This window comes from Palaemon carinicauda, chromosome 16 (assembly GCF_036898095.1).
Source record: "Palaemon carinicauda isolate YSFRI2023 chromosome 16, ASM3689809v2, whole genome shotgun sequence".
Taxonomy (NCBI): domain Eukaryota; kingdom Metazoa; phylum Arthropoda; class Malacostraca; order Decapoda; family Palaemonidae; genus Palaemon; species Palaemon carinicauda.
The window spans coordinates 55,984,323-56,009,376 of NC_090740.1; the positions used below are offsets into that span (position 1 = coordinate 55,984,323).

A 25,054-nucleotide genomic window follows, 5' to 3' on the forward strand; every position below is an offset into this window, starting at 1 on the left:
AAGACGCAAATACGTTTAGTAATTTACCTTGCAACTAGATTATCAAATGTAGTTACAATCAGGTATGAATCTGAGCAGGCATTGAAAACACATCAGGGTCCCTATTTTCTCCTGTCGAAAAAATATGTAATTTCATCGAAATGATGCCAGTCAATGGAGATGTTAAACCAAATCTGACAGATTTGTACAGATTTTGGAAATGCATGAAGACTGTGACATAACGTTCACTTGGCACTGGTGTTATCGGTCAGATATGGACCTATATGGAACAGTATGTTAATCATCGTTGTGATTTGCACTCGAGGGTAAATGTACACATGCACCCGATGCACTGGAAAGTCCTAAAGCAGTTCACTGTTCATCGCAGCGCTAGACGACAGGTTTTTTAACACTACCCGCCGCCACCACAACATGTTTTATTTCATGTACTTGCTTCATATAGTGTCGGGTAAAAGATCTGGTTGATCTCCACCCAGTGTATGAACAGAGTCTACCAAAGCCCCTGTGTTGGAAGAAGTTCCGTGAAGAAGAAATTTTCTTTAGATCAAGACCTGCGGGTGAGCTGTCAGGATCCGCTCTGTGAATAAGTAGGTGAGCATTGCTCTCAGTTACCTTAGGGATAGATTTTGATCGTGAGGTTTTGCCTCGGAAGAGCTGTCCTTCCTTTAAGTCTGAAGTTCTACGAAGATGGACCTTAAGACACTCTACTGGGCATAGAGATACATCTTCCTTAATTGGGCAGATACTCCAAGGACCCCACCTCTTGGTGAGTAGCTCGTTCTCGGCCAGAAAGGCAGGATCAGGAAAGGGGTTCAGTTCTCCTGTGTCTAGGAACTGAATATGGCCTACATCCGTGATAGGGCCAATATTTCACTAACTCTAGCCCCTGAGGCTATTGCGAACAGAAAATTGACTTTCGGTGTTAGTTCCTTTAGAGTACAATCCTCATTGTTTAGGTTCGAAGCATAGTGCAAGACTTTGACCAACGACCATGTAATGGTCTTTGGGTGGGTTGCTGGCTTGGGTCTAGTGCATGCTTTGGCACCTTCTAGAAGGTTTCGCTTTTGAGGTCCACCTCAAAGGCGTATTGAAGAGGTCTAGTTAGGGCCGACTTACACGCGGTTATCGTAGTGGAAGTCAGGCCTTGTTCAAGTAGGGATACTAATTTTTTCCAAGACAATTCATATTGTCTCCTGGCTGAAGTTGACTTGTACTCTGCATTGAAGTCGGCCTCATTCTTCGAGATCCCAAACTTTTTGTTTGTTGTTAGGGTGAAAAAATCATGAGATGCAGGTTGTTGGTTCTCGAGGGTGAAATGTAAACAGTCAGCTTCTGCACCAGTTTAGATAAAACTGGGTTCAGCAGAGGAAACAGCTTCAGTTTCAATTCTAAAACTAGAGGGAACCAATTGTTTTTAGGCCATTTTGGGGCCACTGCAGCAGCTGTTCCTCTGAGGGATCTTAGCTTGTCGAGGACTTTTAGCAGGAGATTGGTTGGTGAAGACAGGTAAATCTGATTCTATCCGTTCCAGTCAAGAGTCATGGCATCTATTGCTTCTGCTTAAGGTTCTCATAAGGGGCTACATAACGAGGTAGTTTCTTGTTGTCGCTCGTTGCGAAGAGGTCGATCTGCAGTTGCGGGACTTTTATCGAAAATAAAAGAGAATGAGTCTGCACCTAGAGACCATTCTGTCTCTATCGGCTTTCGCCTGGATAGAGCATCCGCCGTCACATCACGGAACCCTTGAAGGTAAACTGCTGATAAATGCCATCTTCTCTTCCTTGCCAGGTGGAAGATAGCTAACATCACGTGATTGATGTGAGGTGAGCTCGAGCCTTGACGATTTAGACATATTACTATCACCTCGTTGTCGAGGACCAGTCTGATGTGGACTGCTCTGCGAGGGGATAGTCTCATCACTGTCAGGAAGACTGCCATAGCCTTCAAGATGTTGATGTGAAAGTATTTGAACAGGAGTGATCAATTTTTTGTACTTTCATTTCATGTGAATGCCCTCCCCATTCTTCCAGGGAGGTGTCCGTGTGTATCGCCACTGATGTTTGTGGTTGCAAGAGAATTGTCTGTGCTAGGCTCTTATTTGTTGACCATAGCCTTAATAACATGCGTAATTGGGTCGGTGTCAACCTTGTTGATCTCTTCGAGCGTTTGATGCGTATCTTCTCCAGACTCCCGACGCATCCTTTAGCTGTGCTTCTAGCACCGGGTCTGTCACTACTGCGAACTGGAGAGAGCCCAGTACTCTTTTCTGTTGGCGTCTTGAAATCCTCTTATGTTGGATTAGTCTCTTGACAGATGCCGATATTTCTCTCCTCTTCTTTAATAGAATGGAGAGGTGATGTGACTGCAAGTTCCCATGGATTCCTAACCATTGAAACTTGTGAGCTGGAGAAAGGCAAGACTTCTAGCGACTGATCTTGAAGCCCAGGTGTTCTAGGAACTCGATCACCTTTCCGGCCGCTTGCAGACAAGTAGTCTTGGATACTGCCCGCCCCAGCCAATCGTCCAGGTATGCTACTACTTATACTCCTTTTGAGCGTAATTGGTGGGCGATCGTGTCTGCTAGCTTTGTGAATACCTTTGGGGCTATGTTTAGTCCAAAGAGCATGGCTGTGAAGACATATTTTGTCTTCTGTAGCCTGAATCCTAGGTAGGAGGAGAGGGGGCGACTGACTGGTAGGTGCCAGTAAGCATCTGGCAGGTCTAGTGAGACTGTGTACACCCCTTTTTGGTAGAAGGGTCCTTATGTGTTGCAGTGAAAGCATCCAGAACTTGTTGATCTCGATGAACTTTCTGAGTGGAGACAAGTCTAGAATGACTCTGGGTTTATCCGAGTCTTTCTTGGGAACACAAAACAGTCTTCCCTGGAATTTTGATGGATTTCGCTGTATCCCTTGACTCTGTAGTGTCAGGGCTATCTTTTCCAAGGTCAAGTGATTGGAGCAACCTTTCGGGTCCCAGTACCTCAGGGATCCAGATACGATGCAGCAGGGGGCATGAGACCTGTACATCGTAGGCCCACAAAGTTCTTACTCTTGTGGTTGCAGAACACAACTGTACACTTCACCATTGGCTCCTCCTGTAAGGGAAAAAAGGGGTGAAATGAGTACTCACTTGTTTATATCATTGGTATAATGCATATATAAAGATAGTTATGCATACTATTATATCTAATAGCTTAGGATAGTAAGCAAGAAAGGAAATTGGAAAGACCCATATCTATGTTTCCTCTCACAGGCAGCTGCTGAGACCTCCGTCAATATTAATATTTAAATTCCTTATACGGGGAAATACTACAGAGAGGAATAACTCTCGTACGTAGAGCTGGAGCTAGTAGATAATCAAAGGATTCATCAGGGTGTTGAGGGAATGCTTCAACCTCAGCATGTTATGCGGTCTCAACAAAAGGCTGTGAAAGGATACACAGAGTATGTTAGAAATACTTGTACTACTGTATTGTTATATACTGTAGTTCTCCAACTACTGTATCGTTATATACTGTAGTTTTACTGGCTACTGTATTTTTGTATACTGTAGTTTTACCGGTACACTACTGGGGTTAGGCTAGTGCCTAGCGGCACTAAGTGATAGAGAGAAAGAAAGAACGGAAAGGAGGGTTTCCTATTATTATGGTTTAGCACAGTAAATGGAAGTGTAGGAGGGCTACTGCTGCCTACTGTCTCCTTGCCACTATGAGAATTTTAATGGAAGGGGAGGAATGCATCTGATTCTAGCTTCCATCCAGCCACAACTTTTGTCGCCGGCTGTGCTGCCGGTTGCGAGGTCTGTGGATGGCAGTCCAAGAGAGGACTGAAGAATTCTCAACAGTATATTGGGTTTCCCACCGGCAGCCGCCAGGGCCGGCTCAGTCTTCCCCCCGGGGCATTCGCTTCCGGTGAAGGAAGGATATTAGGGGGAGCTGGCCGAGGCGGCAACCTAACCGCCGCTGGTAGGGTCCCGGCCGGCAACTACTCAACCCAGTAAGCCGGGATGATTGTAGAATACTGGCCAAAAGAATGTTGTGACGGCTAGGCCAACACTAAAGGACAGAAGGGTGTGTGGAAAAGGTCTTATAGTTTGCAGGGGAGAAAGGCGGCGGCAGGCATGCCGCCTACTTTCAGCTGTAAACTAAGATAGCATGGCTTCCTGTGCCGACGCTGTCATGGTCGGCAGAGGAATAAGTATTCCCCTGTTGGCGACATTGTCGGCTATAAGACATTTCTTATAGGCCACAAGGGAGAAATGTGGCGGCAGGTATGCCGCCTACTTTCGGTTGTAAACTAAGGAAGCATAGCTTCCCATGCTGACAACGTCGTGAGCGGCAGAGGAATCACGATTCCCCTGTCGGTGACATTGTCGGCTATAAGACAATACATCCTGAGTTAAAACTATCTAAGTCAAGCCAGACTACTCGGTGGCAATGACGAAATATACGAATTGAATTATACTAATAATTCTAGGGGATATATATATCCCCAACCGAATTAGTACAAACGATACTAGAGGTTAAACAATGGGATTAACTTTAATAACATATACCAAACGGCGTAGGCTACCCTAAATCGAGTGGGGACCGCGGCTACAAGTGATACCACCGAGGTCCTATCGTATATGAAAGAGACGTTATATTTTGGAAGAGGAAATATTATATATGAATATGCAATCTTCACTAGTATAATTTTGCCTAACTAGCTAAAAAGTTTATTTATAGCTAAATACCGGGAGCGTCGCACTACTAACATAATAATTGCATTATGACGTGCGACAGCGATCTCAAAATGGCCGCCTCCGGGGTTGGCTGTGCTCCACTTAACACACTTAAATTATGCTAATTCAACTGTGAGAAGGGAGCTGAAAATTATACACAGGAAAGATTAAATACTCAACTTTCCAGAGGATGTAGATGCTGGAGATTGCATGATAATATTCCGATAAACAGTAACAACACCGAGAGAAACGTGGGAGAGAACTTAGCTTAAATGCTACAGTTTAAAGGAATGATGGGCCGTAGCAGTACAGGAAGGGGGTCCACTGGGTACCTTGATAACGGCTCCCCTTTCGTTCGCCACTCTTCCCCCTCATAGAGTTAAATCTATTTGCGGTGAAGATTGCTATGTGTCGTATAAAAAAATACGTCCCCTGATATTATGCGATATCCTTAAAGATATATTAACGATACTCGCACCAGGCGTTAGAATTCTGGAGACCTATGGTTAATTCTCTGGGAGTAACACTGTAGCAGATATCCCTTAGAAAGCTACCCAAAGGAACCTTCCATCAGGACGACATGTTTGAGCCCAAATATATATATATATATATATATATATTTAAATGTATATATATATATATATATATACATATATATATATATATATATATACATATATATATATATATATATACATATATATATATATATATATATGTATATATATAAAATATATATATTTAAATGTATATATATATATATATATAAATATATATATATTTATACATAAATTTATATATATATATATATATATATATGTATATATATATATATATATATATGTATGTATATATATATATATATATATATTCACCTCATACCGAGACTGACCACTAATCTATTCAAATGAATAGCAAGGTCGCTATCAATCATGCCACCAGAGGTTCTAAAAGAAGTCTGAACATAAGTGCTAACTGCATTTCAGGATTTGCCTGGTGAAACCACAATCTTATAATTGAAGTTTTCCCTGACTTCCCAAACCAAGGGCCACCAGATGACACAGGTGCAAACTCTTAATTTGATTTACAATCCCACTAATGAGTAAATATTGACGAAAATTAACGCATTTTACTTGAATAAAAATAAATTTCTACCTCATACTGGCATCGAACTCAGGTTACTTTTAGAGCTTCAGGTGGCATGGTTAATAGCGACCTTCATTTGAACAGATTAGTGGGTGATTCTAGTATGAGGCTAAAGTAATAATTTAGCTTTCCAATCTCGCGAAATTAAATCTCTCTTGATGGACCTTGATTCATATGGAGGTGTAGACCCAAACGGTATTTTTCCTTTGTTTTTTATAAAGATTGCAGATTTCCTAGGTCTAATGTTATCCGTTATTTTGCGCAAGTTAGCAAGAAGAGGAGCTTTTAGCAATTGTTGGAGAATTCATAATGTTACTCCACTAAGTAGATATGTTTGTGGTAGCTCAAGTACAACTGATTATCACCCAATTTCCATAATTCACATTATCTATAAGTTTTTTAATGTCTTTGGCAAAACGTCTTAATAGGTTTGCTGAAGATAATCATCTCTTCCCTACTTTGTAATTTGGTTTTCGTAAAGGCCTTGGATCCCGTGATGCCCTTCTTACAATCTCTAATGCTCTACAGCAATCTCTTGATTGTGGTCAGGAAGTTTGTATTTAATCATGAGGCCCTAGTTTTCAAACTCAAACAGTTGGGAGTGGGTGGGTCGTTTCTTAGCATTATTATTAAATTTTTAAGTAATAGATCGCAGAGTTGTTGTTAATGGGCACCATAGCGAGTATATGAATGTAATATTTGGTGTTCCTCTGGGTAGTGTTCCTGGCCCATTACTTTTCATACTATATACACATGACAAGTGGTTTGGCCTAGAAAACAAGCTTGTTGGTTATGCAGATGATGCTACACTCCGCATCAATTCCATCTCCTGAATGTAGATGTGGGGTTGCTGAATCCCTCAGAGATCTAGCTAAAATTAGTGCATGGTCCAAATTATGGGGTATGAAGTTGAATCCTAACAAAACTCAAAGTATGATTGTAAGTAGGTCAAGGACAGCGGCTCCTCAATATCCGTATCTCAGCATTTATAATGTTTCTTTAACTTTGCATAACTTGAAATTTTAGGTGAAATTTTTGACAGTAAATGTAATTTTGAGAAACACATTAGGTTTAGGTCTTCTTCAATTGCACAAAAAATTGGTTTATTGAGTTATCGAGAAGGTGTTTTAATATTTTTGGTGATCAATCTACTCTTAAGAAGTGTTTTAATTCTTTCATTCTAACTTGTTTCGAGTATTGTTCTCCTGTCTGGTCTTCAGCTGCTGATTCTTATCTTAATTTGTTGGACAGGGACTTACGGTCTATTAAATTTCTTATTTCTGATCTAGATATTAATCTCTGGCATCATCATTCAATTAGTATGTTATGCATATTGCATAAAATTTTTCATAATTTTGATCATCCTTTACATTCAGATCTTCCCGGACAGTTCCATCGTGTTCGTAAGAGTAGGCATGCAGTTAATTATAATAGTCAGGCATTCTCTATCATGGGCTCAAAACTACAGAGTCTTTTAGAAGTTTTATTCTAGCTGCGACCAATTTAAGGAATGATCTTCCTAATCTACTAGTGGAATCGGTAGAACTTCAAATGTTCAAACTTGCAGCAAATGTTTTTCTATGTTTGTCCGAATGACATAAATCTTTTTATAGCTTGTTTATGAAATATTTATTTTGACGTTGTTACTGTTTTTAAAATATATTATTTCAATTGTTCATTATTTCTCATATCGTTCATCTATTTCCTTATCTCCATTCCTCACTGGGCTATTTTCCCTGTGGAAGCCCTTGGGCTTATTGTATCTTGCTTTTCCAACTAGAGTTGTAGCTTAGCTATTATTAATGATAATATATATATATATATATTTAATCCACTGGTTACTAGATTTCAATTACAAAATTTTAATTCGAAACGGAAATGAAAGAATCCTCACACCCCCCAGGGTGTTTGAACCCAATGAGAGTGAGGTTGTTGTACTCACCAAGATATGAAAAACATGGTGGATTATGTAGGGGCATTTTTTACAGTGTATCTTATCTGGTTTAATGTAGATTTTTTGATTTTTCTATTTTACCTGTTCACTCCCATCCTTTCACCTTGGCCTTGCCCAATCCCCACCTTCATTTAGACCGAACCTTTCAGAATCTAAACTCGAGAATTAGTGTGACTCAGGGAAGCGTCTTGTTAACTAAAACAAAAACCTTGTAATAATATTGTCATTTCTTGTCACTTAAAGGTAAATCATTAAATATTTCCCCTCAAAACTCCTTTCTGGTTCAATGCATCAAAAGTTTTCCTCACCATATTTGTCACTCTCCCTCCCGTGTCATTTGTGTATTTGTATAATTGTACATGGTTTTTCACTTTATTGTAATTAATTTCCGATTCTAACAATGTTGTTACACAAGTTTATTGAATTTTCTTTACAATCTTCATAAGTCTAAAGATTGGGAGGACAGCCAATAGATGTTACCCAACCTATTCAAAGATAGCTGATATACGACAATCCTTAAATTCGACCCTCCCTGAAGATCTTTCATCATCCTAATAGATGTTGACAGAGAAACTTTCTTTACAGGTATCAAGCGTGCCAACTTTGCTGTACATGACGGCAACAATTATCGGTCTTCTTCCAACTCAACTCCTGAATTGTTACCTTGGAACAACAGTTAGAAATTTGCAGGATGTTGTAACAGAATCTTCTAATGCTACAGCTACAGGCTGGATCATATTCAGTGTCCAGGTGAGCTTTCTTTGTCCTTTCAGAGCACTGAAAGTGGAAAAATAGAGGATAGCATCGTTTGTTTCATTAATTAAATGACTGTTGTTGTTATTCTGATATCAAAAAGAAATACGCAACGAAAAGGAAATTTTATATGTATAAGAAAATATGTATAAAACCTTTTCGTAAGGGACAGAAGATAGCTTTGCTAGCCTGGGTAGCAATAAACTGATACCTACGTAGCACAAAATATTCTTTTTCATCCTATTTCCCTTATTATTGTACTGTTATTTCATTCTTCTTCAGTCTAAAAGCCAACATCTTTTACTCTTTTAACTATTTTCTTAGAGTTGAAAGACTTTACACAACAGTATAGGATATTGTTATAGATTGATTATAGGAATGGATACCGAATGGGAATTCGAGTGAATATAGTTGCCTCATGAAAGCGATGATAATATCAGTGATTATCAACATTCTATTTCTTTAAAAATTCTAGGAAAGAAATATCAAATATATTTATCTCAAATTTTTTATTCCCGGTAACGTAGAGTATTAGATAAAAATAATTTCATGGTGTTAATATGAGTAGTAGTACATTTGAACTCGGATAAAATTTGGTATATTTGATGGACTATTTTAGTTTTAAAATGCTTAAAACATGAAAGAAAGATGCCTGGGTCAAAATTAAAAAAAAAAAAAAAAAAAACATGTGATTTTGAGTTGTTGGTTGCCGTATAAGTGAACGCATTTCTACATCAAATTATAAAGCGTATTATCAGAAGTCCTTCCGATTCCACAGATTCATGAAATCACAGTTCCGAGTCACATAGTTATATACCTGAAATGTTGGGCGAAAGCGTATTGATGTTTGAAACTGTTATACACTGCACCAGTTTTTTTTTTGTTTTTTTTTTTTTTTATGAAACAATAGTTGCATAAACCAATTACCATACAGCTGGCGAAGGAAATTATTTGGGATAAGATGATCATAAAGCAAAAACTAACATACACACACACAAACATATATATATATATATGTATATATATATATACATATATATATATATATATATACGTATATATATATATATATATATGCATATATATACACACATACATATATATATATATATATATGCGTATATATACATATAAATATACATGTATGAATCCATATATATATATATATATATATTGTAATGCATAGATGGTGAAGAAGGATTAGATTGGATTGGTGATAGGAATTTAGCAAACCTAGAGGAGGCTGATGATGCTGTCCTTGTTAGCAGAACACCACAGGATTTGCAATGCTTGCTTACCCGAATACATGAAATGTCAAACGAGGTTCGGCTGAAGATAAATAGAAAAAAGAGAGATGATGAGAAGGGAGTATGCAATTGAAGATGAAATATACTTGGAAGGAAAGAGGATTAATGAGGTAGAATCATTTAAGTAATTAAGAACTCTGATATCTAATACAGGGTCTTTAAAATTAAAGTTTATTGAAAGATTGAAAAAAGCAAATCAGCCAATTTGGAAATCAAATCGTCTGAAATTACATAAAAAATCAGACTATATATTAGTTTAGTGAGATCGGTGTTACTCCGTGGACATGAGTCATGGTATGACAATGAAACAATCTCCAATAGATTTAGTAGATTTAAGAACAAAGCTCTCAAAAGGATGTTGGGCGTTAAATAGCAGGACAGGATTAGAAATGAAACTATAAGTGAGATTACTCGAGTGCCATATGTGGATGAGATCATGATGAGGAGTAGATGGAGAGGGTTTCGGCATGCTTTTCACACTCTCCAAGAGAGATTAGTTCACCAAACGTTCAGCTGGGCTCCACTAGGCTCTAGAAGAGTTGGAAGACCTAGGCTTACATGGCTGAGGACTATGAAGCGCGAAGTAGATGATGAATGGAGAAGTATTAAATTAAAATGTCAAGATAGAGACAACTGGCGAAATCTAACCGAGGCCCTTTGCATTAATAGGAGTAGGAGATAATGATGATGATGATGATGATGATGATATATATATATATATATATATATACATAAACAGTATATATATATATATATACATATATATATATATATATATATACATATACATATATATATATATATATATATGCATATATATATATATATATGTATGTATATAAATATCTATATATATGGTTATATATATATATATATTTATATATATATATATAAATATATATATATATATATGTATGTATATAAATATCTATATATATAGTTATATATATATATATATATATATATTTATATATTTATATATATATATATATATATATATATTCTTATGAACCTGGTCTAGTATAGAGTAAATATTTTATTCATGTACTTTATTTATGTATTCAAGAGGTGTTTAGCCAGATCGTCAGGTGGGTCTCATTCATGGAGGTTTAATTAAAGGTATGTAAATTACATAAGACTTTTATTATTCATTTAATTGTATTTTCTTTTAATTCAATACACGTAAATTTAGGTAATTTTTAGGAATTATCTTTTTTATTTTCCATATTTTGTTACGAAGTCTTATGTAAACTCATTTAAGTATGCTGTATGACCCATACAAAGTATGAACATAAGCTATTGCATCCCTTTTTTATTCCCACGTGGTTAGGTGCGTGAAAATTCTCGAAATAGATTTACTCTTTTTTTTTTATTGTGAGGAGTAGGTGGGCGACGTTAGCTGAGAGAGGGTTACCTCACGAGCAAGGTTTGTTCCCTTGTTCATTTTTCTACGGTGGCATCCTTACGTCGCTATGCCTTGTCCCACACGCCACTAGAATGATCTATTTAGAATTATTTAGTAGTTTTAAGTCAATATAAATATGCCAACAAGAATGCATAAGGAGCAGAAGAGATCCAGCCTGTCCCTTTGAAAGAGCCTAGTTCGCCCTCTCTCCTCACAAGTGCATCAAGTGTGTGCCCTCTCAAACGTAATTAACGATTTCTATCCAACATATATCGTGTGTAGTGTGTTCAAACGTTGACGATTCTATTGAATGATTTTTTAAATGTATTGTGTTAATGCAAGTACTAGTTTAACATAAATTTTTTTAACTGGCCTTGTGAGTTTAGGCTAAACAGTGAGGTGTATTTATTTTGGTTACTTCGTGTGATCCAAAAAGACATAAGTTTAACAGTTACATTTATGTAAATTCCATTTAGTGTTTAATCAGCAGAGTGTTGAAGTGTTAACTATTTTTATTTATTTTCAAAATAAATATTTTTATAAATTAATTTCCAGTGAAACAAGTGGTTATATAATTTTCATAAAGAAATTTACTATTTCAGATTTAATATTTCAAGTAATTTGATTTCAATGTACATGATATTAATGTAACTTTTACAGAATGTATTTATTTTTGCAAAGAGTGTATTTTTTTGTTCACCCATATTTCCTAACTGTGATTGCTAGAAATCCCTAACTAGAACCAAAGTAAGAAGTTGTTTTTGAATAGTTGTTATAAACAGGGCCGTGTTTTCTATAAAGGTTTGAACTGTTTACTGTTGATAGGATTCTGTTTATTGTTAGGATATATTATTTTTGGAGAGGTATAAGTTTTGTAAAGTACAAGATGGCACAACTTAATATCCAAGGGTATTTTGAAAATCCAATTTGTTCAGGAATTGTCAGAGGCTATTGTAACTAAAGCTCAGTGGCTCTCTAATTTAATAGCATGTGGTGGTCAGGTAATGAGTGGTATGATTAACCCTGGATAGGTACGGTGGGTCGTTTGCGACCCCGAGCGTCAAAAAAAAACAGGTTTTTCTCACGTGACTCACCCCTGTGACTGAATTTGTGGGTGATCGACCTGCAGGAGGTGTCTCCCCTACACGCTCTAGTAGTGTCCAGATGTGCATTGCTGTATCTGTACTCCTTCCCCGATTTCTGAGACGCGTCGGGGTCGTTCGCGTCCGAGTTTACCCTTCTGAGGTAGTTTGCATATTTATCAAAGTTATTACGTATTATGAAATTGTCGTAGAATGGTGCAACTTGTATAGGTTATCAGTTGTGGAAAGTCTTGGTGGATTGTTTGGCTACCATGTGCATGTTTTTTTTTTTAGTTAAAATGTCGTTCATCACCACGAGGACCATTTTACCGCGAGTGCCCCTTTTTCATTTTTTTTCATTTTTTTGCCAAGTCATTTTTCCGTAAGATATTGCCAAATAGTGGCGTAAAACTTTTGCTTGTTTAGTGTTGGAAAGTGTGTCTAGATGATCTGGCTACCCATGCATGACTTTGTTTTTGTCAGATACGACGTAGTTATTGGTATATTGGGTATTTAACTGCGGTTACCAATTTCTGTTTTTTTTTCAATATTTGTAAAAATTACTACGTAGTAAGGAATTGCCGTATATTATTCATTTTTTTTTCATGTTTATGTGTTAGAAAGTGTGCCTTGATGGTTGGGCTAACACGTGCATGTCTTTTTTTTTATCTGAGATGTCGTATATTAGAATGTCGGGCATTTTACCGCGAGTGTCCCTTTTTAATTTTTTTTAATTTTTTTGCCAAGTCATTTTTCCGTAAGATATTGCGAAATAGTGTCGTAAAACTTTTGCTTTTTTAATGTTGGAAAGTGTGTCTAGATGATCTGGCTACCCATGCGTGATTTTGTTTTTGTCAGATACGACGTAGTTATTGGTATATTGGGTATTTAACTACGGTTGCCAATTTCTGTTTTTTTTTCAATATTTGTAAAAATTTACTACGTAGTAAGGAATTGCCGTATATTATTGATTTTTTTTTCATGTTTATGTGTTAGAAAGTGTGCCTTGATGGTTGGGCTAACACGTGCATGTCTTTTTTTTTATCTGAGATGCCGTATATTAGAATGTTGGGCATTTTTCCGCGAGTGCCCCTTTTTATTTGTTTTGCATTTTTTTGCTTAGTCATGTTACCGTAAGGAATTGGCAAGTAGTGTCGCAAAACTTATATTTTTATAGTGTTGAAAAGTTTTTCTAGATGATCTGGCTACCCATGCCTATTTTTTTTTTAGCCAGATATGGCGTATATATAAGTATGTGTTCGATTTTCCTGTGATTGCCATTTTTTCGTTTTTTCCCATTTCTTTCAAAATTACTACGTACTAAGGAACTATCACAGAGTAATATTTCATTTATATGTTTATTTGTCGGAAAATATGCCTTGATGGTTTGCCTAGCACGTGGCTGAAATTTTTTTTTTCTGAAATGCCGTATATTAGAATGGCCATTTTTCCACGAGTGCCCCTTTTTATTTGTTTTGCATTTTTTTGCTTAGTCATGTTACCGTAAGGAATTGGCAAGTAGTGTCGCAAAACTTATATTTTTATAGTGTTGGAAAGTGTTTCTAGATGATCTGGCTACCCATGCCTATCTTTTTTTTAGCCAGATATGGCGTATATATAGGTATGTGTTCGATTTTCCGGTGATTGCCATTTTTTCGTTTTTTCCCAATTCTTTCAAAATTACTACGTACTAAGGAACTATCACAGAGTAATGATTCCTCTAGATGTTTATTTGTCGGAAAATTTTGTTTACTTTTTTTTTGATTGAATATCATCAAATTTTTTTAGCTAAAATATTGTTTTACATTTTTTTTTTCGATTTTATTTCCCTTCAAAAAAAATTTTTTGGGTCAGAATTTTAATTTTATAGTCGTAAAATAATCGTCAATTATCCAGCAACCCACCATACAATTTTTATGCATATCCAATAATAATTAGATTAGTAAATAACACCTTGAAATTGACATACCCTTCCTACATTTCAAGTGGCAGATTAGGGAGTCTGAGTCAGTGTGGTTGGCGGCCATTTTGTGGACATATCCGAAGCGTAAGCTGCCCTATCTATATATATTCTTGTTCCCTATAGAATTTGTGATATTCTGGTATATTTTTACCTGCATAAATATCATATTATATATTAAATATATGTATTTTTTTACGAAATTTCCAAGTACTCAAAAAATTACCTTTAGATATGGCCCCTGATATAAATGTAATTTACAAAATAATGAAGATTTTTTTACATATTTCTATTTTAGGATAACATATGTTTATTCCCTAAAAAAATTAGCCACTTCCTATTTCATTTGGGTACCCAAAAAAATTCATGAAATTTTGACAATTTTGTTTGGCCAAAAAAAGTTACCCTTTTTTTCTCATTTCAGATCTTCACCTCCATGGGTCTGACTTCATCCAAAATACATCAAGATGTGTCCTAAACTTTCAAGAATCAATTCCTAAAAGGATTTGTGTATATATGTATAAACTTTTTTTTTATGAATTTTTATGTCAGGTCTTTTTTTTTTCTACTTAATTTTTTAAAATATTTATAATAAATAGTTTTTCTGCAGATGAGTAGTATTTCTCTTTACAGTTGTTTTAAGCATTCATTGAAGTTTTTTTTGGCAAAAGAAAAAAGGAGGTTACTGCAAAAACTGATTTTTCAAGAATTTTTTTTTGGCGTCGGGGTCGTTCGCGTCCGAGTATACCCTTAAAGGGGTGTCCGAGGACCGTACCTATCCAGGGTTAAAGCTCAAATCAAGTGTCTAGCCTTAGAGGCATTGATAAACTCGGGAAAGTTGTCGAAAGAAGATATGGTAGCAGCTCGCGAACTTTTGGAGAATGCTGAAGCAGAATTTGTAGCAGATCAATGACCAGTTGACCCAAAAGCTGGAGGAATGAAAGCAGACAGGAATTTAGAGGCTGAGATTCGACGAATTGCATCGGAAGAGAATTTGATTAGGTTGAAGATGATGACAAAATAGAGAGAACGAGAAGAAAGAGAGAGGGAAGAAGCCAGAGAAATCGCAAAACATGCAAGGGAGTAGAAGCAAGAGAAATTGCAAGACAAGAGGATGCCTTTTAATCGTATATTTATGAAGGTATGTTAGCTGCTCTGGATGGGAGCGAGAAAACCCCGGTCAAGATATTGCGCGACATAGGTTGTAACCATAGTGTAGTGACAGGAGGTGTACACCTGTTGGTGGAACAGTCTCTCACAGGAGACTTGGTCATTTTGAAGGGAATATGAGGTGAGGAGGTTACCCCTATTTCCCGTTTGAAACTGTCATGTGAGTTGGTGACAGGTCCTTTTGATTTTGCTGTAAAGGATTCATTGGTTGTTGAAGGAGTAGAAGTTCTACTGGGTAATGAGGTTGGTAGAACGCCGTTTGTGCCTTGTCCCATTGTAATGGAGAAATCGTTGAAGTATAGTCCTACGACTGAACTCGAGGACTACCAGTATCTGTTTCCTAGTTGTGTGATGACTAGAAGCATGTCAAAGAAAGTGTGATGACTAGAAGCATGTCAAAGAAAGTGGCTGTAGAAGAGAAAGAGAAACTGAAAGAGCAATGAACTTGGAGGAATTTTTTTTCAGAAGAAGAGGATTCCCTTGATGGTACACAAGAGGAGAGCCTCGAATAAGCCCGAGAGAAGAGGAATGACAGACGAATGAATAGGAAGACAAGGAAGCAATGGATTTGGAAAAAATAGAAAACTCAACGATAGAAGTAGGACAAGTGAGTAGGAAAAGGCTTATAGGATTGCAATGGAAGGATGTGACGTTAACAAGGTTATTGTACCGTGTGGTGGATGACACGGAGGTGCAGCAGTCTCCCACCTGTTATTATCTTAAAGATGGGTTGCTTATGAGGAAGCACAGACCCGCCGGTATCCCTGGGAATGCCAAATGGGGGATATTCCATCAGATATTGATTCCTGCACTGTTAAGAAGAGAGGTGATTGCCATAGTGCACGAGACAGGACACATGGGAAAAAGGAAGAAGACGGAGAAGATTATGAAACACTTTTTCTGGCCAGGCATGCATAAGAACGTGAGCCAGTTTTGCCGTGCATATCACATTTGTCAGATGGCTGGAAAGCCTAACAAGTACATTAAGAAAGCCCCTGTACGCCCTAATGAAGTGCAAGGAGAACCCTTCAGCAAGGTAATGATCGACATTTTGGGACCGTTACCAAGGACGAAGAAAGGTCATGGATATATGTTAGCCTTGATGTGTCCAGTGACAAGTTACCCAGAAGCCATACCCATCAGGAACATCAGTGCCACAGTAATCGCCGAGAAGTTACTAGACTTTTTACTAAGTTTGGTATTTCGGAAATCGTTCAGAGTGACCAAAAAACAAATTTCACGTCAAAATTGTTTCATGTCGTGATGAAACTGTTGGATGTGAAACAATAACTATCTACTGCTTATCACCCGGAGACCAAAGGTGCATTAGAGAGGTTTCATCAAACCCTGAAGAGTATGTTAACAATGTACTGCAATGAAACAGGGGAAGGATAGGAGATCGGACTAACGTTGATGTTATTTGAGGTACGCAATGTTTATTAAAAAAGCATGGGATGTAGCCAGAATGAAATGGTGTTTGGACGAGAAATACGTGGACCAATTATAGCCTCCGGGTTGAGAGGGTGCTAATTGTAAAAATATTTGCCAAAAATACACTAATCAAGACAGGCTAATGAAATTTTGAGGCATTATTAGCACTATAATAAGGCATATCCTCTGTAAGTTTTATCATCCTACAGGGAAAATAAAGGATTTTATGAATAAAAATGTGAAAATCGGAGCTAGCGACTTAAAAGTTGTTTGGTGACCAGTGAGAAACTAATGTCTTGAATTGAAATTCGCTCTGTCATTATGTTTGTTTATCCATATGGAACAAGCAGACAAAGTTTTATCAAAATCGAACAGTAAATAAGCACACAGAAAGAAAAAAACGAGCATTAACTTTAGTGAAACCCCGGCTGGTGATGGAGGGATACCTAGAAATAAATATTCACCAAAAATTAAAATTTCGATTTAGGGAAAAAACCTTCTGTGTTTTTCTAGGTATTATGTCACTTAATGGCCTAAAACATCTAAATATTATATTACTTAAGGCATAAGAGCAGGACAAGCAAAGAAATACACCCCTCTCCCGAAAAAGAAAAAACGAGAAATTACGATTTTTGTCTGATGACGAAAATATTGGATATAAAATCATAGTCTCCCCTGAGCCCATTTTCTTTGATATCACTGATATGAGAAAACGTTTTTGAACAGTTTTAAAGGGGTAACCTATAAAAATTAGAAAATTACTAATGATATTTCGTATTTTTTCTATTAACATAAGGGGGGCGTTGATGACCAGGGGGGGCATTATAGAGGCTGGAGATGAATTCTACACATATCACGGCCTTCTGATAGGTAAAAGGAAGACTTTTAGCAAAGAAAAAAACAATTGGGAAAATTCACCCCCTCAACCCGGAGGCTAGCCTTAAGATGTTGGCAGTATGATGGGAGGATCGAGAGGAAATGGATGGAGAATATGTCAAGAATTTGAAGGAAAGGATCAGCGGAATAAGGAAATTTTTCCTAGAAAACCTTAAAACGAGTCAAGAAAAAATGAAAAGGTTTGATAGGAAAAGTAAGGACAGACAGTTTGCGGTAAGACAACAGGTGTTGGTTTTCTTACTAATAGGGAGATTACCACTCACCAACGAGTTCAAAAGACCATTCAGGATTATGGAGAAGATCAGTGACCTGACCTACATTATCAAAACCCCCGGATGAAGGAAAAGTCAAAGGAAAGTACACAGTAACTTATTAAAACCATACCTAAATGGAAACGAAACCGAAGCTTCACAGGTGTGTATGGCGCAACCATTCCATCCACGGAAAGCAATGACGGATACGATGTAGGGGTGGTAAGCAAAGTGAATAACTTGTCTATCCTTCAGAACTTGGAAGAGAAATTTACTCATTTGAACCAGGAGCAGCAAGAGGAAATAAGCCGATCGATTAAAAGTTTCCCTGAAATTGTCTCTGAGGTCCCGAAACGAACCAACTTGAGGAATCATGAGATACACCTCAAAACAACAGAAAGAACATTCAAACAATGCACTTATCGACTGTTGCCGTATCACTGAGAAGTCATGAGAAAAGAAGTGAACTATTTTTTACAAAACAGATTAGCCGAACAAAGTTGTAGCCCTTACAGTTCTCCATGCTTGCTCAGGAAAAAAACAGATGGATCTTTCAGGATATGTACAAACTGCTGAAAGTTGAATTCGAACAGTGTGGCCAATAAGTATCCGTTGCCACTCATAGACCAACTACTCGACAATATCGGACAAGCGAGGTTCGCCTCCAAGATAGATTTGTTAAAATGCTATCACAAAATTCCTTTGGATGGCAATACAAAATTGTTATCAGCTTTTACAACCCTGTTTGGGTTATATTAATACACCATCATGCAATTTGGTCTAATGAACGCCCCACATATCAATACACTGTCATGCCCTTTAGTCTAATGAATGCCCCGGCTACCTTTCAACAAGTGATGGATAACCTTCTAGTATTGATTGAAGGAGTAGATGTATATCGCGACGATATTGTGATATATTCATCAACCTGGGAAAAACATCTCCGAATCCTGAAGAAGGTATTTCAAAGCTGCTAGGAGCACACTTAATAATTAACCTGGAGAAAAGGGAATTTTGGAAGGCAAGAGTTTGGTACTTGGGATTTGAAGTCTGAAGAGGAAAAATTACCCCAGTAGCCGCTAACATGAAAGGAATAAAGAAAGCCTCACCCCCACAACGAAGAAGCAATTACAAAAATGTTTAGGGATGGCAGGATTCTACCAACGTTTTTGCCCGAACTTTTTGGCTGTAGTGGCTCCCTTGTCTGATTTGACTAGCCCGAAGAAAAAAATTTATATGGACCAGCAAGTGCCAGGAATCCATTGGCAGGATGAAGGCCATATTAACTTCGAAACTGATACTGCGAGCACATGATTTCAATAAGAAATTCCTTATCAAAGTGGATGCGTCAGACAATAGAATTGGAGATGTCCTATTACAAGAAAACAAGGAAGGAATTCTTCACTCTGTTTAATGTCATCGAAGCTGAAGAAGCATCACCGAGCCTACTCGACAGTTGAAAAGGAACTGCTGGCATTAGTCACAGTGATAAGCAAATTCAAAATTTACATGAACAGACCATAGAATGAAGATATTACAGTTTACTCGGTTCACAATCCTTTAAGTTTTCTTAATAAGATGAAGAATAATAATCAAAGGTTAACTAGGTTGTCATTATGTTTGCAACCTTTTTGTATTAATATAAAGCATATATCAGATAAAGATAATATGGTTGCAGATTATCTATCTCGGGCTGAATCGGTGGATTCAGGCCCGTAATAAATAATCTTTTTTAGGGAGGAGCTATCTTACAAAGCTGGTCTAGTGTAAAGTAAATATTTTATTCATGTATTTCATTTGTGTATTTAAGAGGTGTATTGCCAGCTCGTAAGGTGGGTGTCATTTTTGTATGTTTAAGTAAAGGTTTGTGAATTACATAAGACTTTCGTTATTCATTCAATTCTATTTTCATTTAATTCAATACATGTAAATTTGTGTTATTTTGTAAGAATTAACTTTTTTTATTTCACATATTTTGTTTCGAAGTCTTACCTTATCTCGTTTAGGTATGGTGTATGACCCATACGAGGTATGAATATGAGGTATTACATCATGTTTATATTTCCATGTGGTTAGAAGGTGCGTGGAAAATCTCGAAATAGATTTACTCTTTTTTTTTATTTTTTCAAGGACTAGGTGAGTGGAGTTAGCTGAGAGAGGGTTACCTCACGACCAAGGTTTGTTCCCTTGTTCATTTTTCTACGTTGGTAACCTTACGCTGCTAGGCCTTGCCCCCCATGCCACTAAAATGATCTATTTACAATTATCTAGAAGTTTTAAGTCAGTATATAAATGCCCCCAGGAATGCAAAAAGAGCAGAAGAGATCCAGCCTGTCCCTTGGAAAGAGCCAAGTTCGCCCTCTCTCCTCTCAAGTGTATCAAGTGTGTGCCCTCTCAAACGTGATTAACGATTTCTATCCAACATATATCGTGTGTAGTGTGTTCAGACATTGGCGAATCTATTGAATGATATTTCAAGTGTATTGTTTTAATGTAAGTACTAGTTTAACATATTTTTTTTTTTAACTAGCCCTGTGAGTTTAGGCTAAACAGTGAAGTGTATTTATTTTGGATCAACTGTTCGGTTACCTTTTGTGATCCAAAAAGACGTAAGTTTAACAGTTACATTTATGTAAATTCCATGCAGTGTTTAATCATTGGAGTGTTTAAGTGTTAACTATTTTCATTTATCATCAAATCAAGTACTGTATTTTTATGAATCAGTTTTTAGTGAAACAAGTGATTGTATAATTTTCATTAAGAAATAATTTCTTGTCTTAGTCGAAGGTTTTGTTCAGATTTAATATTACAAGTAATTTAATTCTGGTGTTAATTCTTTTTGGCATTATTGTTGTAACTTTTCTAGAATATATTAATTTTTGTTAAGTGTGTATTTTTTCAATCACCCATTTTTCTTAACAGTGCTTGCTCGTTATCCCTGACTAGAACCGAAGTAAGAGATTGTTTTTGAATAGTTCTTATAAAATAATCACCCAGTTTTGTTTTGAGTGTACATAAGTGACCTTTGGATATCCAGTGTTTTTATGTATTGCCGTCTGGGGGTTATATAATTTTCTCAGAGCTCGGGTATTAATTTTCCTGTTTAACAGATTTATGTAAAAATGAACAGTTCTGTTTGGAGCTTGAGAGTTTATGTAATTCTCTAGCCGTAATAGTATATATATTTAAGAGATCTGCTAACTGTTTGCCGAAAGACAAGTGGTTGAAAGCCAAGTCGTTGAAAGCAATTAGACGAGAGAACAACTGGTCGAACTAACAATTAGTATAACGACAATTTGTCGAAAAACTTAAACCATTTAAAGAACAAGGCTTAAGAAATAAAAAAAAGTAAACATTTTAAAAAAAATGGAAAGGGAAAATGTCCTTCATTGATTTCTTAATAAGAGAAAAATGCTTAAAAAATACAAAGCAAAATGCTTAAAAAAAAAAAAAAAAAAAAAGTAAATCTAAGACATGAAAAATTTTGAAATCCTTATATCTTAATTAAAGTGGAAATAAAAACAATTCAAGCAATTTCATAAATCATGTGCAACTTCTTTCAAGAGATTAAAGCCTTCGTCTTTGTTATGATTTGCAGGTATTATCAAACGCCCATATATTAGACCATACAGTAGATATTGTTTCTTATAGAAATATTCATTCCCATTGCTCAATGTTCTAATAAAATTTCATTACTCGCTTGTTCCTTTCTATTTTTTTCCTAAGTAATTTGGAAATAGTCGGGGGTTCCCCAGACACAATTTTATCAAAAGCATTGAGCCATCATTCAAAGGATTTTTTTTTTTTTTTTTGGGGGGGGGGGTAAGTTGTCTTACGCTCTACTGTCAACTGACCACATAATATCTATATGAAAGTTTGTGTTCTTGCACGGTCTGCCTCTGAGTCATCCCTAGCCATGTAGTTTCGAAGTAAATTGAGAATTCCACTAACGCTTCATCATCCTTTTCATCTAGAGACTCAACGAAATCATTGAACAAAGAACACACATCTTGCGGGATTGCAAATGCGAAAGCTTGTAGCTGCTTTATCAGAGAAGAGCCAGTCGAGTGAAAATTAGGCTTTTCGACTTATCGTTATTTTTATCAAATTGTCGATAGATTTGTTTGAATTTCAACTATATATATATATATATATATGTATGTATATATCTATATATATATATATATATATATATATATATATATATATATATATATACACACACCCACACACACACACACATATATATATATATATATACAGTATATATATATATATATATATTATATATATATATATATATATATATGTATATATATACATACATATACCAAGACACTTCCCCCAATTTTGGGAGTTAGCCGACATCAACAAATGAAACAAAAACAAAAAGGGGACCTCTACTCTCTACGTTCCTCCCAGCCTGACAAGGGACTCAACCGAGTTCAGCTGGAACTGCTAGTGTGCCACAGCCCACCCTACCCCGTTATCCACCACAGATGAAGCTTCATAATACTGAATCCCCTACTGCTGCTACCTCCGCGGTCATCTAAGGCACCGGAGGAAGCAGCAGGGCCTACCGGAACTGCGTCGCAATCGCTCGCCATTCATTCCTATTTCTAGCACGCTCTCTTGCCTCTCTCACATCTAGCCTCCTATCACCAAGAGCTTTCTTCACTTCATCCATCCACCCAAACCTTGGCCTTCCTCTTGCACTTCTCCCATCAACTCTTGCATTCATCACCTTCTTTAGTAGACAGCCATATATATATATATATATATATATATGTTTGTGTGTACATATGAGCGTGTGTATGTCCGAATACTTTTAGATTCAGTCCTAAAATGATTTTTGTAGCTAATGTTACTTTAGAGTGTTGACATTTTACGTAGGTTATTTTTATTTTTAATCACTCCTTTCGACAAATTTTCCTGTTGGCAATAAGCTAGTTCAACTAATTGGCTTTTTGACATATTATTTTCGACCTGTTATCACTCGCCTAATTGGCTTTCGAACAATCGTCAGGCTACCTTGTAAAGACCCTCACGCTCTAATGATTTTTCTAAACAAAATAGGATGACTGGTGAAACAATGAATAAATTTAATACTGTGCGAGGAAATTTTTTATCCTATGTAATCAACCCAAACGAGCAGTCAGTTTCTTCCTTGTGAAGCAGACAGAACGTTAAAAATGTGTAAGCTGTTAACTCAACGAACAGATGGGTTAATGATAATAATAATAATAATAATAATAATAATAATAATAATAATAATAATAATAATAATAATAATAATAATACAATGTTAATTTGGAGTATGTTCCTTATGTAGAGAAGCGTTCAAAAAAGTGTGCTTATACGTAATGATGTAGCTCACCTTTCGACGATAGTGTTAGAAATTGTGATTTCAACAATGGGATCGCAATAGATTTTCTGAAAAATTAAAATTTAATAATAAAAATCGACCTAGATATACCAATATCTAAAAGTACATGACCCCATTAAAATGGTCGGGAGAAGTATTGTTTATCGGACGCCTCTTAGAAGACTCCTGATTTTCGATATTACCAAAGAACTTTAAATCAAAGGAACTAAAATGCAAGGCACTGGAAAGGAGTCCCAGAACAATTTACATAAAGACCACAGAATATTATTAAATAAATTCTTTAGTGATCTGCTGAGAATCAAGTCCAATCATGGACAGCAAGTATTTTCTTTCCCTGGTACAGTTGGCTTCATCAATTCCGATACACTTCACAAGAGCTAAGGAACCGTCTGACAGCTGTAGGCTACATTGCAGCTGGTAATGCTGTTTAACAAAAGAGAAACTGTTGGCAACACTGCCCGTGAAACAAAACCGCTGAGCGTGTAGACACCTGATCAAAAGTATTTTCATTAACTTTACAAAATTCTGTTAAGCAAATAACAATATATTATTCTCTATACAACACTTAGTAAAGTTAATATGAATGCTTCTGTTCACGTGTTTATAAACTCGGCGACTTTGTTTTACAGGCAACGTTACAAACAGTTTCTCTTTTGCTAAACATCGTTATCTGCTCCAATGCACAGCTGCCAGACGTTTCATTAACTTCTGTGAAGTGTACCGGAATTAATAAAACCAACTGTACCTACTGTGATTTCATGCTTTGTCAAGTTATTTTCTTTATATATTTTTTCCTAACAATTTCTGTACCTCATGTAATCCCTGTCACCAATGCTTCCCTTCAAGGTATGTTACATCTAATTATAACTTACCATTTTGCTATCCCTATCATTTCATATTTCTTGTCACTTAAAAGCTCTTCATTGTTCTCATGTTATTTCCAACAGGATTTATCCTCTTTTCCAGATTAAACGTTTTGGGACTTGCAAGTGCCATCATTTGAATTGTTATTGTATGCATACAATACCATTATTCATATACTTTAGTTTTTAAATCTTTTCTTTGAATTTGAATCTAATTTATTTGTTAAAGGCCTCTCCTCTTTATAAGTTTCTTTGATCCTAGCAGACCTACTTTTTAACTCATATTACAATCCCAAAAACTCTCTAGCTAGCTCAGCTGAACGCTTTACTTCCTCTAATGTAGAACATTAGATCCTGGCAGACCTACTTTTTAACTCATATTACAATCCCAAAACTCTCTAGCTAGCTCAGCTGAACGCTTTACTTCCTCTAATGCAGAACATTAGATCCTGGCAGACCTACTTTTTAACTAATATTACAATCCTAAAACTCTAGCTAGCTCAGCTGAACGTTCCACTTTCCTCTAATGTAGATAACACTCCAATGCTTTCTTTGATTTTAATTCAAAAGCTTCATTTCATTCCATCAACAGATTTTATGATTACTTGCAACCTCATTTCTATTCTAAAAGGTCAAGAGTCTAATTTCAAATATAAAATGAAATTGCTTCAAAGATAACTCCGGTTGATGTAATCTCAATTAGTTTGGCCAAATGTTAATCACT

The 25,054-nt window shown here is 36.3% G+C and overlaps 1 protein-coding gene across 1 annotated transcript in view; it reads left to right on the forward strand.

Annotated features, from left to right (window-relative positions):
• LOC137655320 (uncharacterized) overlaps positions 1–25,054 on the forward strand; it is a 436,860-nt gene that overhangs the window by 310,641 nt on the left and 101,165 nt on the right. Inside the window, exon 5 of the mRNA XM_068389208.1 lies at positions 8,411–8,575. Within this exon, the coding sequence (XP_068245309.1) occupies positions 8,411–8,575 (165 nt within the window). The remainder of the gene's footprint in view (positions 1–8,410; positions 8,576–25,054) is intronic.